The sequence below is a fragment of the Oikopleura dioica genome, chromosome 1 (genome assembly GCF_907165135.1).
Source record: "Oikopleura dioica chromosome 1, OKI2018_I68_1.0, whole genome shotgun sequence".
Classification (NCBI taxonomy): Eukaryota; Metazoa; Chordata; class Appendicularia; order Copelata; family Oikopleuridae; genus Oikopleura; species Oikopleura dioica.
Window position 1 is genome coordinate 12,836,217 of NC_137291.1, and position 12,602 is coordinate 12,848,818.

A 12,602-nucleotide genomic window follows, 5' to 3' on the forward strand; every position below is an offset into this window, starting at 1 on the left:
AAAACATGTAAAAGCGAGCTTTTGAAGGGATTCATTTTCAAACTTATTATTTTATTGTTTTTTAAATTCATCTACTCTTGTTTTGCTAGCTCTTGTTTTGCAGTTTATGTTCAAGTGTATATGTACAGCATTTAAATAAAATTAAGTAGCAGTTACTGTAATTAACATATGATTTAGTAGTTAAAGCTTGGTTGCTGAGGTCTTGAAGGTTTTCTTCAAACTTGAAAAGTGGTCGTTTGATGATTCTGTGTGCGTCAATGACTGTTTTGCAGGGCTAAACTCGAGAATGGTCGTTTTTACAGTAGAAGAGAATAAATTTAGAATTTGCGAATTGATGGAACATTGGAATACGCTTTATTAGGTTTGACAAATTAGTTAAATTGATGATCAACTCAGGCGCGTAACTAACTTAGAGCAGCGCGACTTCGACCTGAGCGACTCGCGCGAATATCGATGAAAATAATACTTTAGAAACGAATCAGACAGATTTTGTTTCAATCGATCTCATCCTCCTGTTCCTCCCTGTTCCTGTAATTCGTTGGCAGTTTGCGCAAAAGAGTTTGTGCCAAGTTCCAGCTTCCCAGAAACTGTATCGGCTTTGTTGTCTATATTTATGGTGATGCAGTCTGATTTTGAGTCAAGTGACGGCATTGGTGTGAGATTGTGCTTTGTCATTGACGACTTGTCGATGTCACAATTTCGAACGACGGTTGCACTTGAGACATCGCTGCACGGGGAGTTTTCTTAACGAAATTACCGCTGCTCGTGACCAAGGGTAATTATACCTAATGAAAGCGATCCGGAATGAACAGAAGACGACGGTATCCTGCTCATTGGCGACGGGATCGAGTTTTTCTTTATATGATTTCGTAGAGATTTATCTTCAACAGCTATAATTACATTGATTAAGATGATGAAGATTCAAGGTCAAACTTACGAGTTGAAGCTGACGAATGCTTCGAGCTCCGTCTAAAATAATGATTGAGCGAAAAAAACATAGAAGAAAATGTATTCTTGTAAACAAGCGGTTTTCGCAGCACTTTGCCTGCCTGTCACGTGTGAATAGCGGCGACATTACGGACCGCGCGCGATGTCATTCGATGTCGATCGAGTGTCCACGAAAGTCAAAGCTTTAGAAATGGGATAAAAGGCGTTTAGACCATGTCAAGTGGTTTTGGATTCGTGGAATTATACATTCACCAATTATTGCCAAAAAGGTTCCAAAGAACAAAAATCACAGCCTACCTTGAGGATCCTTTTCTAGGCGACTGCGATCGTTCCAGACTCATTTTCCGACTTAGGAAGCTCTTCTGCCCTTCAGATGATAAGTTTGACCTTCGTAGATCATTTCCCAAGGTCAACTTGCTCGCGCGTTTTGGAATAGAATTATTCTGTTTGCTCTTCATTAGTCTTTCTTTGATTTGGTCCTTGAACAGATTTGAGACAATTTTCGAGCATCACACCATACCTCGATCTTTGCTCTAAAATTCTTCTTCTCTCTTCGCTTTTTGATCGCCATCTGGAGGAAAGCACAGGCATTTATGATGAAAAGCAAAAGTCCGATCGACAGTGTGACTGAAATCTCCAGCCCAACACCAACCTCCTAAAAATCTAATGAGTTGATGATATTTTCCAAACTGTACCTTGTCTGCTTCTTCCTGTAGCTTCTCTTCAAAACTAATAATCGTCACATTGTTCATGCTCTTCAAATCGTCGGCAATGGTCGCTGTCTCATCTGTCGGCTCTGGGTTGAAAGAGTTGCTTGGAAAGTTGATCTTTGCCTTTTGAACAGGCTCCATCATTTTTGGAATCAGACTGTTCCAGAGCTTCATTCTTTGAGACGCGTAATCTACAAGTGTTCGTTCTACAGGTGGCGAGTCACGGTACAGTTTCGATCCTCTCAGTGAGAACTCCATGGTTTTCCGAGTCGAAGGGGTAAATTTAGGCCAGGATATTCCAGAATAGAGATTTCTAAAGAACAAAAATGATAACTTTTGCAGTCTAACAGACGATAACCTTGGCCAAAATCGCTCGCCAACAATGCATTTGTTGTTTTGAATCATTTTATCTGACCCTCTCGGAGACGGATCACTAAAATCGTAGAGTAAATTTGAATTAGAGTCTACTTCAATACCCATAATTAATGAAGTTAGCAAAATATGTCATCATTGAACAGCTTAACGTCTTCTCCTCAGGCGACCACACGATGGAATCAAAACCGGGTGCGAAGGTGTCTTTTCCATAAAATGGTATTCTAAATAGACTTGATTGTACTATTGTGTCTTTCCGTTAAATTTACCCGAATAAGAATGCTATCGCCTGATTAGTACCGGCGCGGTCAAGCTCTGACGGTCGATATGATTCGGAGCCCATTCGATGGTCGAATAAGTAAACGAACGTGTCATAGTTGAGCCCGGAATGTAGCTCAGCCGTGCGGACGGCGTTCGATGTCCAGCCAAAGTCGGAGAACATCTATCGTAATTTATTTTCTGTTGATTGAATTCAACACTTACTTGGAGGCCTTTCTGTCGCGGGGTAAGCTTGGTGGTGTTGCTGTTCCAGCCGCTGTAGACGAAATCGACGACGTTGGAGATGTAAGAAGCGGAAGGAAGGGACTTAAAGTTTGTTCGGATCAGCTTATTCAGAAGTTTTGTCCAGCTCTGATCAGAATTGTCGCTGGATTGATCGTAATTGTACTGCGACGATTGTGGGACAAAGAAGATCCCTTCCCCTTGGTCGACTCCAACAAGAACCTAGAAGTGATGATGAACAAGAATGTTATGATTAGATCTACCTCATAGTCGAAGTATTCTCCACTCTGCATTCTTTGAAGAGGACTTCCGCTATTTGGATCTGAACTGAGCACAACGCCGTCTAGAACAGGTCCCCAGATGGGCGAAAAATCGTTGCCAAACATCTTCATATCAATTTCGACAAAATCGGACCATGTTGACTTTGACTGGAGACATTCGATCGTCTCTGTGACGTTGAATTTTATCGGACAGCCAAGTTGCTTCGCGAAGAATTCTGCTTTTGTGACTGGGTCGTTGGCGAAAGCCCAATTTGCAAGAGCGCTTCCAGAGAGCATGATTACTCTTTGAAAGAGCTCTAAATGAAATTATGAATTTGGCAGGTGAAAACAACGAAGAGTACGTACTCGTCTTGCTCTCTGAAATCATGAGCATTTGAGCCATCGCCGCCCCAGCACCGCTTCCAACAATGGAGACCTTGCTCGGGTCTCCTCCAAATTGCCCGATATTATCTGTTCGTGATCGACATGTTGTCTGACAGATGAGGTCGTTTACTCATTTTCACTTTTTTTTTGATAAAAAGTATAATCGATCCGGACCTTTCACCCAAGTGAGAGCCAACTGCACGTCCATCAGCGCCAAATTACCACGTAATCCATCTCTTTTTCTCGGGTTTACATGGAAGCCTCACGATGCTTGAAAACTCACAACTCGAGAGCAATCTGCAAGAAATCAATAATAATCAGATAAAGTCCCTGGCCTGAGAAAACTGAGCCAGCCAAAAGGACCTAGTCTATATTGCACCAGAACAACGATCACATTCCCATAAGATACGAGCGCCGACGGGTCCATCCAACTGTTCGCGCCATCTCCAAACGTATGTCCAGTTATATACACGAGAATTGGCAGTTTTTGCTTTACATCGGAAAATGATTTCGCACTTTTTTCTACAAATTAAGTTTGTCAAAAGACAGCTCAGCTATTTCAAATCTGCTTATGGCGCCTTGAAAAATGTAAGGCTCTATCTTACCATGGTAAAATCTTGTTGGAACAATGACGTCAAGAAAAAGACAATCTTCATCCTGCGTGAACTTGTCACTCTCCAACAAGCTTCTTCTATTTGGACGATCTCTGAACCAGCTTGGCTGGAGAAAATCGGCGATGAAGTCCAGTCTCTGGGGGCAAATCTTCGCTGATCAAAGTGCTGAATACCCTTTTCCAACGAATAATAGCTATTATGTCAGATGAAATTATTCTCAGCGCCTTTTTCCTTGGACATTATTTAGAAATTCGGTCTTGGCACAGGAGGTCGACTTGGGCACAGGCGGTTTAAATCGTAATTTGGCAGTTGGCGGCTCCGCATAAGGGATATTGAGGTACTAAAGCAGTAAGTTTATGTAAGGTTAGGTTAACTATCGAACAAAGTCTGCTCGGATACGAATAATATTAAAATCGAATGAATAATATATTTTTTGGGTACGACAGCAATTATTATAAAGGGTTCTATCGAGGTCAATTTCAAATATTTTCACATGAACCTTTATTATAGAAAAGTCTACCGGGAAGTTGAATTTTCTATACATATGAATCTGGGAGCGATAATTCCAACTCAATTATAAACCTCCCAATTAATCAAAAATAATGGTCGAGAAAAATATAATTTTCACCAAAATTTCCAAACTTATTTTTTTGTTTTCTCTATACTCTAGATGTGTTCTAGAGGTCCTAAAACCCCCCTTTCGCCAGAAAAAACCACGTGAAGCAAAGAAAAAAAATCGATTTTTTCGACTCGAAAACTCGAAAATCGGAAATTTTCACCAGCCAATTACTCATCCTTATCGATGAGTCAGCATGATGAATCATACCTCATTAGATAGCTCAGAGTCTGAACTTGTACGGACCGTTGAGAAACCGGTGCGGACTTCAACCGGTTGGTCACACGGTAAGGTTGAAAGTTGGTCAATTTTCCGAAATTTCAAAAAATGCCCATCTTCAAGCGATGATTACTCATACTTCCTGATCACTAATTTTGGCCAGTATATGGCCACTTATGGTCGACTTTGGTCAAGTTTGGCCGGAGGACCCCGGAGGACCTCCCTGGTGGAAGACCATCCGCTGGAAGACCAATACTTAGTATTTCAATATATGGCTGTGCTCGGCCAATTAATGGCCACGTATGGTCAAATTTGGTCTCGTTAGGCCGAATGATTCCCATTGGCATCTTTTAAAAAATAAAATCGGATAAATTGATTATTCCCACCTCATCAAGAACAATCAAAACAGGACAATTATTTCTGTCAGTATTCACATTTGTTAAAATTTTTTTGAAGATATTTTTGGAAAGGTCCAATTGCTTCTGGTACCATGGCGGAATTGACCAAGGTCCTACTGTTTTACCAAAGCTGTCCTCGTTTTTGGAACGGTAACAAGTAGAGAACTTTCTTGGAGGGGAGTATTGTTTCCATTCATCGAAAGTTCCTAAATTCCGATAATAACTATAAATGAGTTTAATTTTTTAAGCTTTTACCTATTTTTATTGTTTTGTTTGGTTTATTCTTGAGGATTATTTCGGCCAATTCTGTTTCTCTTGTATAGTCCCAAGCCCATTCTGACATAAGAAATAAAAAAAATTTCTCTGCTTTTCTTCCCTGCTCACTCGCGCAAGAATTGTAGTATCCATTAAAAATTCGACGCATGAATTTTCACAACGAGCCTGAATTTTTGAAATTTTTTTCCAGATGAGGTCAGAGTCATCATAGGCTATTCGAAATTCCCCCAATAAAGAGAAATGAATGAAAAACAAATCGCAGATTATAGTCTGGACTTGGCGATCTGTGTAGTAAACCTTAGTAGAGTTCCGAAGAGCGTTAATAAAAAGTTGCATTGTTTTAAGAAATATTTTTAATTTAATTAAAGCTTAGAGGTTTCTTCCAAATCCGATATTAATTTGCTAAGAATGTTCTTTATTCTCCGATTTTTGAAGAAAAGTGTCTTTTTATTTACGCTCTAATAATTCTGCCTTAGGTTTTCTGCAAAAATTACCAAGACCAGTAGAAAACATGCTATTGAATTGGCAAGAAAATTCGAAAACGCACTAGGTCTCCTCATCGGGCCTATGGACTTTTTCCAGGAAAAAATAATACGATGCAAGACAGGGATCTTAATTTTTTATGCAAAAACTTCGGAATTGCAATGCGATTGCAATATTTTTACGAAAATTTAAAATCCCTGATGCCAGCGTATTTTATGGGAGACAGGAGTTCAAAATTATGCAGAGTTTGTTCTCCTCGAAACGGCACGAGAAATGAATGATGGGAGCATCAAACGCAGGTTCTCAATTGCGTCAACTGAAGTTGGGGACATACTTATTCCTGATGAGAACTGGCGATCAAACGAGAATACGCACATACTGTCTCATATCTAGGGCCGACGCGTAAAAAATCAACCCCCAGAAAGCATCAAGGTAGAGAGCTGAAACAACGTGATATAATGAAGTTCGACCCTACTAAAAAAATTGCTATTGAAAATTTTTGGTTTGGTCACGTGGTCACGTGATACAGACCTCCGAAAAACTAAAAAAGCTTGACGACCTTGAACGCATGATCAAGGTCGATCAGCTCATATCTCAGAAGAAAGAGCTAAAAAGTTATTCTTATTAATATTTTTGGTGGCGCAATCACGTGAGACAGTAGAAAGGAAAAAGATGACCCTGAATTCAAGGTCGTCAAGCTTTTTAGCTTTCCGGAGGCCTGTATCACGTGACCAAACCAAAAAATTTTCAATAGCAATTTTTTAGTAGGGTCGAACTCCATTATGTCACGAAGTTTAAGCTCTCTACGTTGATGCTTTCTTGGGGTTGAATTTTTACGCGTCGGCCCTACTCATATCTACAAATTAAAAGATCCGACCCTTATGCTTAAGGATGCCATGATTTTGAAAGGCCACTGGACGCCAGCCCGATTGACGCAAAAATAAAACAAAAATTTGAAGAGGAAATGAAGAACATCCTTGAGGAGATCGGAGAATACTTGTCGACAGAAAATGAGGATTAAAAATTGTCATTCATTATTTCTGTTCAAATTGTTTTTCTTTTCGGTTTTTCATCTTCGTTCTTAAATACTTGTTCATTTTTTGATAAATATATGTTTGTCTATTGAGATTTTCTTAATTTGAATGTGGTCTGTTCTGCAGAAATTTGAAATATCAACACTTTTTCGCAGGCACTTGCGACCGACCGATTTATTGCCGCACCGGTTTAGTATTTTTCTAGAAAGAACAGATATTAAGCTTCTTATCAGTTAACCTTTTGAAAATACAGCCTGACTAGACCAATATTGACTATAGGTGGCCATAAATTGCCCGAGCACAGCAATCTATTGAAATTCTAAACATTGGTCTTCCTGCAGATTGTCTTCCACCATAGAGGTCCTCCGGGGACCTCCGGCCTGACTAGACCAATGTTGACCATATGTGGCCATAAATTGGCCGAGCACAGCCATATATTGAAATTCTAAATATTGGTCTTCCAGCGGATGGTCTTCCACCAGGGAGGTCCTCCGGGGTCCTCCGGCCGAACTTGACCAAAGTTGACCATAAGTGGCTATATACTGGCCAAAATTAGTCATCAGGAAGTATGAGTAATCATCGCTTGAAGATGGGCATTTTTCGAAATTTCGAAAAATTGACCAACTTTCAGCCTTACCGTGTGACCAACCGGTTGAAGTCCGCACCGGTTTCTCGACGGTCCGTACAAGTTCAGACTCTGAGCTATCCAATGAGGTATGATTCATCATGCTTACTCATCGATAACGATGAGTAATGGGCTGGTGAAAATTTCCGATTTTCGAGTTTTCGAGTCGAAAAAATCGATTTTTTTTCTTTGCTTCACGTGGTTTTTTCTGGCGAAAGGGGGGTTTTAGGACCTCTAGAACACATCTAGAGTATTGAGAAAACAAAAAAATAAGTTTGGAAATTTTGGTGAAAATTATATTTTTCTCGACCAATATTAATCAATAGGTATCGAACGTCTCATAGAATCAAATGATCATGATCGAACTTGCCTTGAATACAGGGTAAAGACCTAATGATTCCGGCTCGATCTTCTGGTTCGAGCCCCGGATCTTGCAGGCGTTTCTGTCCAGTCGAACATCAGGTGCAAAGATCTTCGTCGCCGCTATAATTTTACTCTTCTGATAAGCGACTTGATAACTCCAAACGTTGTTGAGTTGGACGAAGAAGAGAAGATTTTTCATGATCTTCTTTTTAAGGTTCAGATTTATGCATTTCAAAGGCGTGTCAGGTATTGATTAAAGGAATAATCAGTTTAAAAGTGGCCAGAAAAGCCCTTTTAAAAAGTCAAAGAATGATCATAAATAATTATGAAAATGAAAAATTTTGAACCAATAACTTCTTTCATCACTATTTGAATTTCTTCAGTATCTTACTCTCTTTTTCCATATTTTTCTTCCTCTTCTTGTCTTTGGAAATTCTCTTCTATGATTTCAAATTCGGACCAACAACAACAACGAGATTTTGGTAAGAGATTCTTCAGTGTAATTTGTAATAACAAAGATTTATTATTTTTATTTTGTTTTTACAACTAAGACGATAGCTAAGCGGATAGTTTGTTGCTGACGGAGGGCGGGTCGTTGCGCCCTCAGGCGAGTGAAATCGATCCGTAACATCCCTTTGCGCGCGACAAGTATGGATCTCTGTAAATATGGCAGGCCTACGCTACTTTTCATCAAATATTCAGCAGCAATCCGAAGCAACTAAGACTCCAATTATCATCTCTTCTTTGTTGAATTCAATCAAAAATCATTGAAAGTGTAAGTCTGGTCGACAACCTTCGTTTTCGCGTGATGATGACATTTTGATGTCGGCATTGAATACATTATTGATGAAAAATAATGCTTCGTTAAATTTTAAGTTAGCGTTGAACTTGAAATTGACAAATATGACCGTCTTTACGCAGATTCTAGACACAGAATGTTTTTCAATTATCTTTCCAAGACACCATTTCAATCAGGAAAGAGAAAAAGATGCACGACAGCATAAAATTCAAGACAAAGTCTGGCAGCGGAATTGTCCTTGTGGTGAGTGATTGCACGTAATTTTGGCGTTATGCCAACATTCTGACCGCGAAAAGACACGACAGTACCAGAGTGTTTAATTTCGAGTTTACTAATACTTGAACTTTTAGTCGATCTTCATGATGCTTGCGACTATGTGGCTTATGGCGACGACGATTCATGGAAATGAAGCAATTTGCTTTGCTGTAGTCGGTAAGTAGGGGATAATCAACTGCTTGTTAGACGATTTTGAGGTGGATTGATTCAATCTGTCTGTGGATTTGCTGTTGGACTAGGGAAGAACTGCAAGGAAAAACGATCACAAGAATGCTTTACAAAGGAAAGCTTTCAATAAAGATAATATGAGTGAGTAAGGAGTTGAAGAGTTGAAAGCTTAAAAGTTCGACTTTTGCCTCATGGTAGGAACAAGTAGTACTGTAACAAGTTACAGTTGTTAAAAGAGCCGATTATTCGGGCTCGGTTTTCGTTCGTGTGAACTTGTTGTCAGTTTTGATTTGTGGAATGTAAAAAATTAATGTGCTCAGATGGCGTTGACAGCTGCGACGATTCTATTCATTTTATTTTGGATCCATCAATTCTTTCAACTCGGCGTTCCCGATGATGCTTATTCCTATATGCAATGTATATTCAATCAATTTTCAATTATGTTTTTATGCTTTTTAGTGCAATTTATCATCGGCCTGCTTTATTTGCCGATCCTCGGTAGTTACTATCTCCGAACTTGCTTTGACGATGGCGTAAGTAACCGACCAAGTGCCGAAGAAATACTCGCAGAATATGGCAACACGGGAGGCCGAAAATTCTCCATGCAATCGAATCACTCGAGAAGGAAATGTTGCAAAAACCAAGGATAGATCAAATCATGTTCTGATGATTTTTGAACATAAAAAAAGCTCTGGAACCAACAGCCGAACAAAACTGAAGCGATCTTCCTCAAGATGAGAGTTCAGCAAATAAATTTTTCAAAAAAGCGACTCTTGTTTCAAGCAAGGATTCGATGGTGAACCCTTTTCATAGAAAAAATAGCCAGGTTGAACCTGATGATATCAACGATCTGAACTCTGAAATCAGCCGTCTCACGAATCTTGCCGTTTCGCCAAGTGCAGCTGGAAAGAAGGATCTCATCAGACCAATCGTTTAAAATGCATTATTATCTGCCTTGCTTGAAACTTTCAAAACTGGAGACATAGAAGAGAGAATAGTAAATATACGCACAATAATTCCTAAGGAGCTTATTTATGCAGTTTTTTCTAAGTTTTTTGAATGTTTATTTTCATAAGAAAAAGAAGGGAACATCAGGAGCAGTATACGACGTATGAGAATAGAATCAAGCAATTAAATAAACTCTAAGAAAGAGAGGGAAACGGAAAAAATGAATTATCAACTAAAAATTTATGCTGTAAGAAAAGGCAGGAAAAATGAAAGATAAATCGAGAAACTAAAAGTGTCCACTTGTATAACGTGGACGAACAAAATACTCAAATAACATATAATAATTGTTTTTCGTCAAAGGAAAAAACGCGACGATCGGCTGATTGACGCAAGAAAAAAACCTTTGAGCAGTGCTAAGAAATCTTGATCATGGCTAGCAAGCCAAACTATCAAATTTCCAAGCTGTCGATTAATAAACTTAAAATGATGATGAAGCAAGTAGTAAGGCATAAATTATGGCTTTAACATAATATTTAATATCATATCTGTTGTCTTAAATATTTGAAATGAAAGAGAAAGTGGAACTAAAAATCGAGCTGTAATAATACTCAAGCAGTTGAATTTCCGCCGCTTTTAATAATCGGTGGCGACAGAGAAAGGTCGGAAAGTTTTTGGTTAAAAGAATCTTGATTGTTTTCTGGGGTCGGTTGCGCGTGTTTGGGTTCTTGACTTGTTGTCGGAGCTTCTTCTGTGGTACTGGAGCTTGAGCCATCATTGTTGGCTGGTTTTTCATCTGTCGGACATGTTGACTTATCTTCGGGCTTTTTATCATTTTGTGGAGTTGTTTCGGAGTCTTTGACGACCTAGGCGAGTGTATAATTTGATGGATAATTGAGAGAAGGATTACCTGTCGAATTTGGTTCGCTGGAAGAAGGAATGGCTCATCTGAACTTTCCCATTCATCCTTAAACGGCCTCGTTAGTTATCTTTTCCGGAACTCTCGCAAACCTTTAGAAGCAAATAGAGCTCCATCGTTGTCTTGGCATCTTCCAACGCGCTGTGGCTAGAAACTTGAATCTCGGCGTCCAAATAAGTCTTCGCGGCCTTTTTTAATGAAATTTTCTTTCCTTTCTAAAATGGGATTTAGCTCAAATGTCAAAGCTGATTTCTTACCCATCGGAGAAATTGACTAGTGTCGCGGATTCCTTGACTTGGAGGGCCAAAATGCTGGAGAACGCAAAGATCGTGTTCAATTGAGTGACCAACTAGGTATTTTCCTTGAATTATTTGACGGACTTCGGCAAGGACTTGTGAAGCGAGTGGCTGAAAAAACGATAGAAGATGAGTTAGAAAAGATCGACTACCTGGTAGTCGAGATCGCCAGGCCTGATTCCAGTGATCCAAGTTCTCAAATCTATGCTTGGTCGATCGAGTGTTCTGTCAATCGGAGGCGAGTATAGCTTCTTGAAATGTTTGACTGATAACTTTCCGGTTTGCGGAAGAAAGTCTGGGCGGCAGCGACGGTGATATACGGTGTTCAAGTTCGAGTCCACAATACCGACTTCAATCGGAAAATCGAGCATCACATGATGTCCCCATTGCGGGTTGGCGATGCCAATCATTTCAAAGTCGATACAGAGCATGTTGTCAAGCGGTGCGTTTCGTGGAAACTGGCTAAAACCAGGAATACACATCAAAGATTAAAAACAACCATTCTTACCGCGGCCAGATGATCGTATCCATTGGTGGAACTCGCGCTGCTTGAATTTCTTTCGCCACGTCTTGATTGATGCTGATCTGGCAAGGCGTTATCCCCTGAGAAGAGGCATTCTTGAGTCGTCGGTGAGCTCCATACTTTAGCAACATCGCCGCCATGTCTAGATTGTTGTCCGCCACGGCGAAATGAAGTGCTGTATTCCCCATGCGATTTTGAGCGTTTGGATCTAATCGCAAAGATAGAATAAAAGTTGATGACTTGAAAAGCTTACCTGCTCCTTCTTTCAGAAGAATTTCAGCGATTCGCGGATTCGAACAGAACATAATCGGCGTTTGCCCTGTTGGTAACGAGCGGAAGTTGACATCACTCATGCGCACCTTGATTAAGTAATAGACTTGGTCTTCCATGTTGTGTGCACACGCTGCTATCAGTTCTTCGCCAGCTGAAAGAAAGATAAGGTAGTAATTGATGGAAAGAAGATGTTGACTTACTTAACAGATAGTTCTGGGTCTGGTGGGGCAACTGGTGCTGTATTAAGTTGACATTGAAGTATTCAGGCATTCTTGTGGGGATAGGCGCCCGGGCAGGATCAAATCGCTTCTCTTTTTTCGACATTCTGTTCCTTTCCTCCATCCTCGCATTCTTCAGCGTAGCAAATCCAGGTGGCCTCATCTTGTGTCTAATGTTTTGAGATTCTTTGTTCTCCTGTGCTGGAGACGTTCTAGAAGCTGCCTGTGGTTCACTGCTGCTTATAAGAATCGGAGGGGTGGGAGCGACTCCGGGCCCGCCGGAGCTCATGGTTGGACGAAAAAGTCAATGAGTCCGAAAGAGCGAAAATGCTTATCCGATTGCCATGCTCTTAACGATCTTTGTTACTAATTGATTCAACGA

The 12,602-nt window shown here is 40.1% G+C and overlaps 3 protein-coding genes across 3 annotated transcripts; 1 reads left to right on the forward strand and 2 right to left on the reverse strand.

Moving 5' to 3' along the window:
- Nucleotides 1-504: 504 nt before the first annotated feature.
- Nucleotides 505-5,365, reverse strand: LOC145712237 (neuroligin-4, X-linked-like). Its single transcript, XM_081789924.1, has 17 exons — nucleotides 5,278-5,365; nucleotides 5,148-5,228; nucleotides 3,781-3,942; nucleotides 3,511-3,697; nucleotides 3,350-3,435; nucleotides 3,158-3,262; nucleotides 2,795-3,108; nucleotides 2,514-2,753; nucleotides 2,300-2,472; nucleotides 2,135-2,254; nucleotides 2,017-2,091; nucleotides 1,644-1,971; nucleotides 1,469-1,603; nucleotides 1,246-1,427; nucleotides 938-969; nucleotides 786-890; nucleotides 505-743 (listed from the first exon to the last, which is right to left on the reverse strand). The coding sequence occupies exons 1-17, from the start codon at nucleotides 5,363-5,365 to the stop codon at nucleotides 505-507; spliced, it is 2,652 nt and encodes an 883-aa protein (XP_081646050.1).
- Nucleotides 5,366-8,788: 3,423 nt separating this feature from the next.
- On the forward strand, nucleotides 8,789-9,781 carry LOC145700809 (uncharacterized). Its single transcript, XM_081778170.1, has 6 exons — nucleotides 8,789-8,845; nucleotides 8,953-9,034; nucleotides 9,076-9,157; nucleotides 9,219-9,240; nucleotides 9,367-9,463; nucleotides 9,506-9,781. Exons 1-6 carry the CDS (start codon nucleotides 8,792-8,794, stop codon nucleotides 9,694-9,696), a joined length of 528 nt encoding a protein of 175 aa, XP_081634296.1. The 5' UTR covers nucleotides 8,789-8,791; the 3' UTR covers nucleotides 9,697-9,781.
- A 726-nt stretch (nucleotides 9,782-10,507) lies between these two features.
- On the reverse strand, nucleotides 10,508-12,565 carry LOC145698383 (uncharacterized). Its single transcript, XM_081775619.1, has 8 exons — nucleotides 12,203-12,565; nucleotides 11,983-12,153; nucleotides 11,715-11,937; nucleotides 11,359-11,668; nucleotides 11,168-11,317; nucleotides 11,003-11,125; nucleotides 10,902-10,958; nucleotides 10,508-10,857 (listed from the first exon to the last, which is right to left on the reverse strand). The coding sequence occupies exons 1-8, from the start codon at nucleotides 12,507-12,509 to the stop codon at nucleotides 10,603-10,605; spliced, it is 1,596 nt and encodes a 531-aa protein (XP_081631745.1). The 5' UTR covers nucleotides 12,510-12,565; the 3' UTR covers nucleotides 10,508-10,602.
- Nucleotides 12,566-12,602: the final 37 nt, after the last annotated feature.

Excerpts from the sequence above, each read along its gene's own strand:
- LOC145712237 (XM_081789924.1), bottom strand. The coding sequence starts at position 5,365 with ATGTCAGAATGGGCTTGGGACTATACAAGAGAAACAGAATTGGCCGAA. Across the intron at positions 3,436-3,510 it reads GGCTGGCTCAGTTTTCTCAG|CTTCCATGTAAACCCGAGAA; the intron begins GCCAGGGACTTT and ends AGCATCGTGAGG. Across the intron at positions 2,473-2,513 it reads CGCGACAGAAAGGCCTCCAA|ATGTTCTCCGACTTTGGCTG; the intron begins GTAAGTGTTGAA and ends AAATTACGATAG.
- LOC145698383 (XM_081775619.1), bottom strand. The coding sequence starts at position 12,509 with ATGAGCTCCGGCGGGCCCGGAGTCGCTCCCACCCCTCCGATTCTTATA. Across the intron at positions 12,154-12,202 it reads GACCCAGAACTATCTGTTAA|CTGGCGAAGAACTGATAGCA; the intron begins GTAAGTCAACAT and ends TCTTTCTTTCAG. Across the intron at positions 11,669-11,714 it reads GATACGATCATCTGGCCGCG|CCAGTTTCCACGAAACGCAC; the intron begins GTAAGAATGGTT and ends TCCTGGTTTTAG.
- LOC145700809 (XM_081778170.1), top strand. The coding sequence starts at position 8,792 with ATGCACGACAGCATAAAATTCAAGACAAAGTCTGGCAGCGGAATTGTC. Across the intron at positions 8,846-8,952 it reads GCAGCGGAATTGTCCTTGTG|TCGATCTTCATGATGCTTGC; the intron begins GTGAGTGATTGC and ends TTGAACTTTTAG. Across the intron at positions 9,158-9,218 it reads CGATCACAAGAATGCTTTAC|AAAGTTCGACTTTTGCCTCA; the intron begins AAAGGAAAGCTT and ends GTTGAAAGCTTA.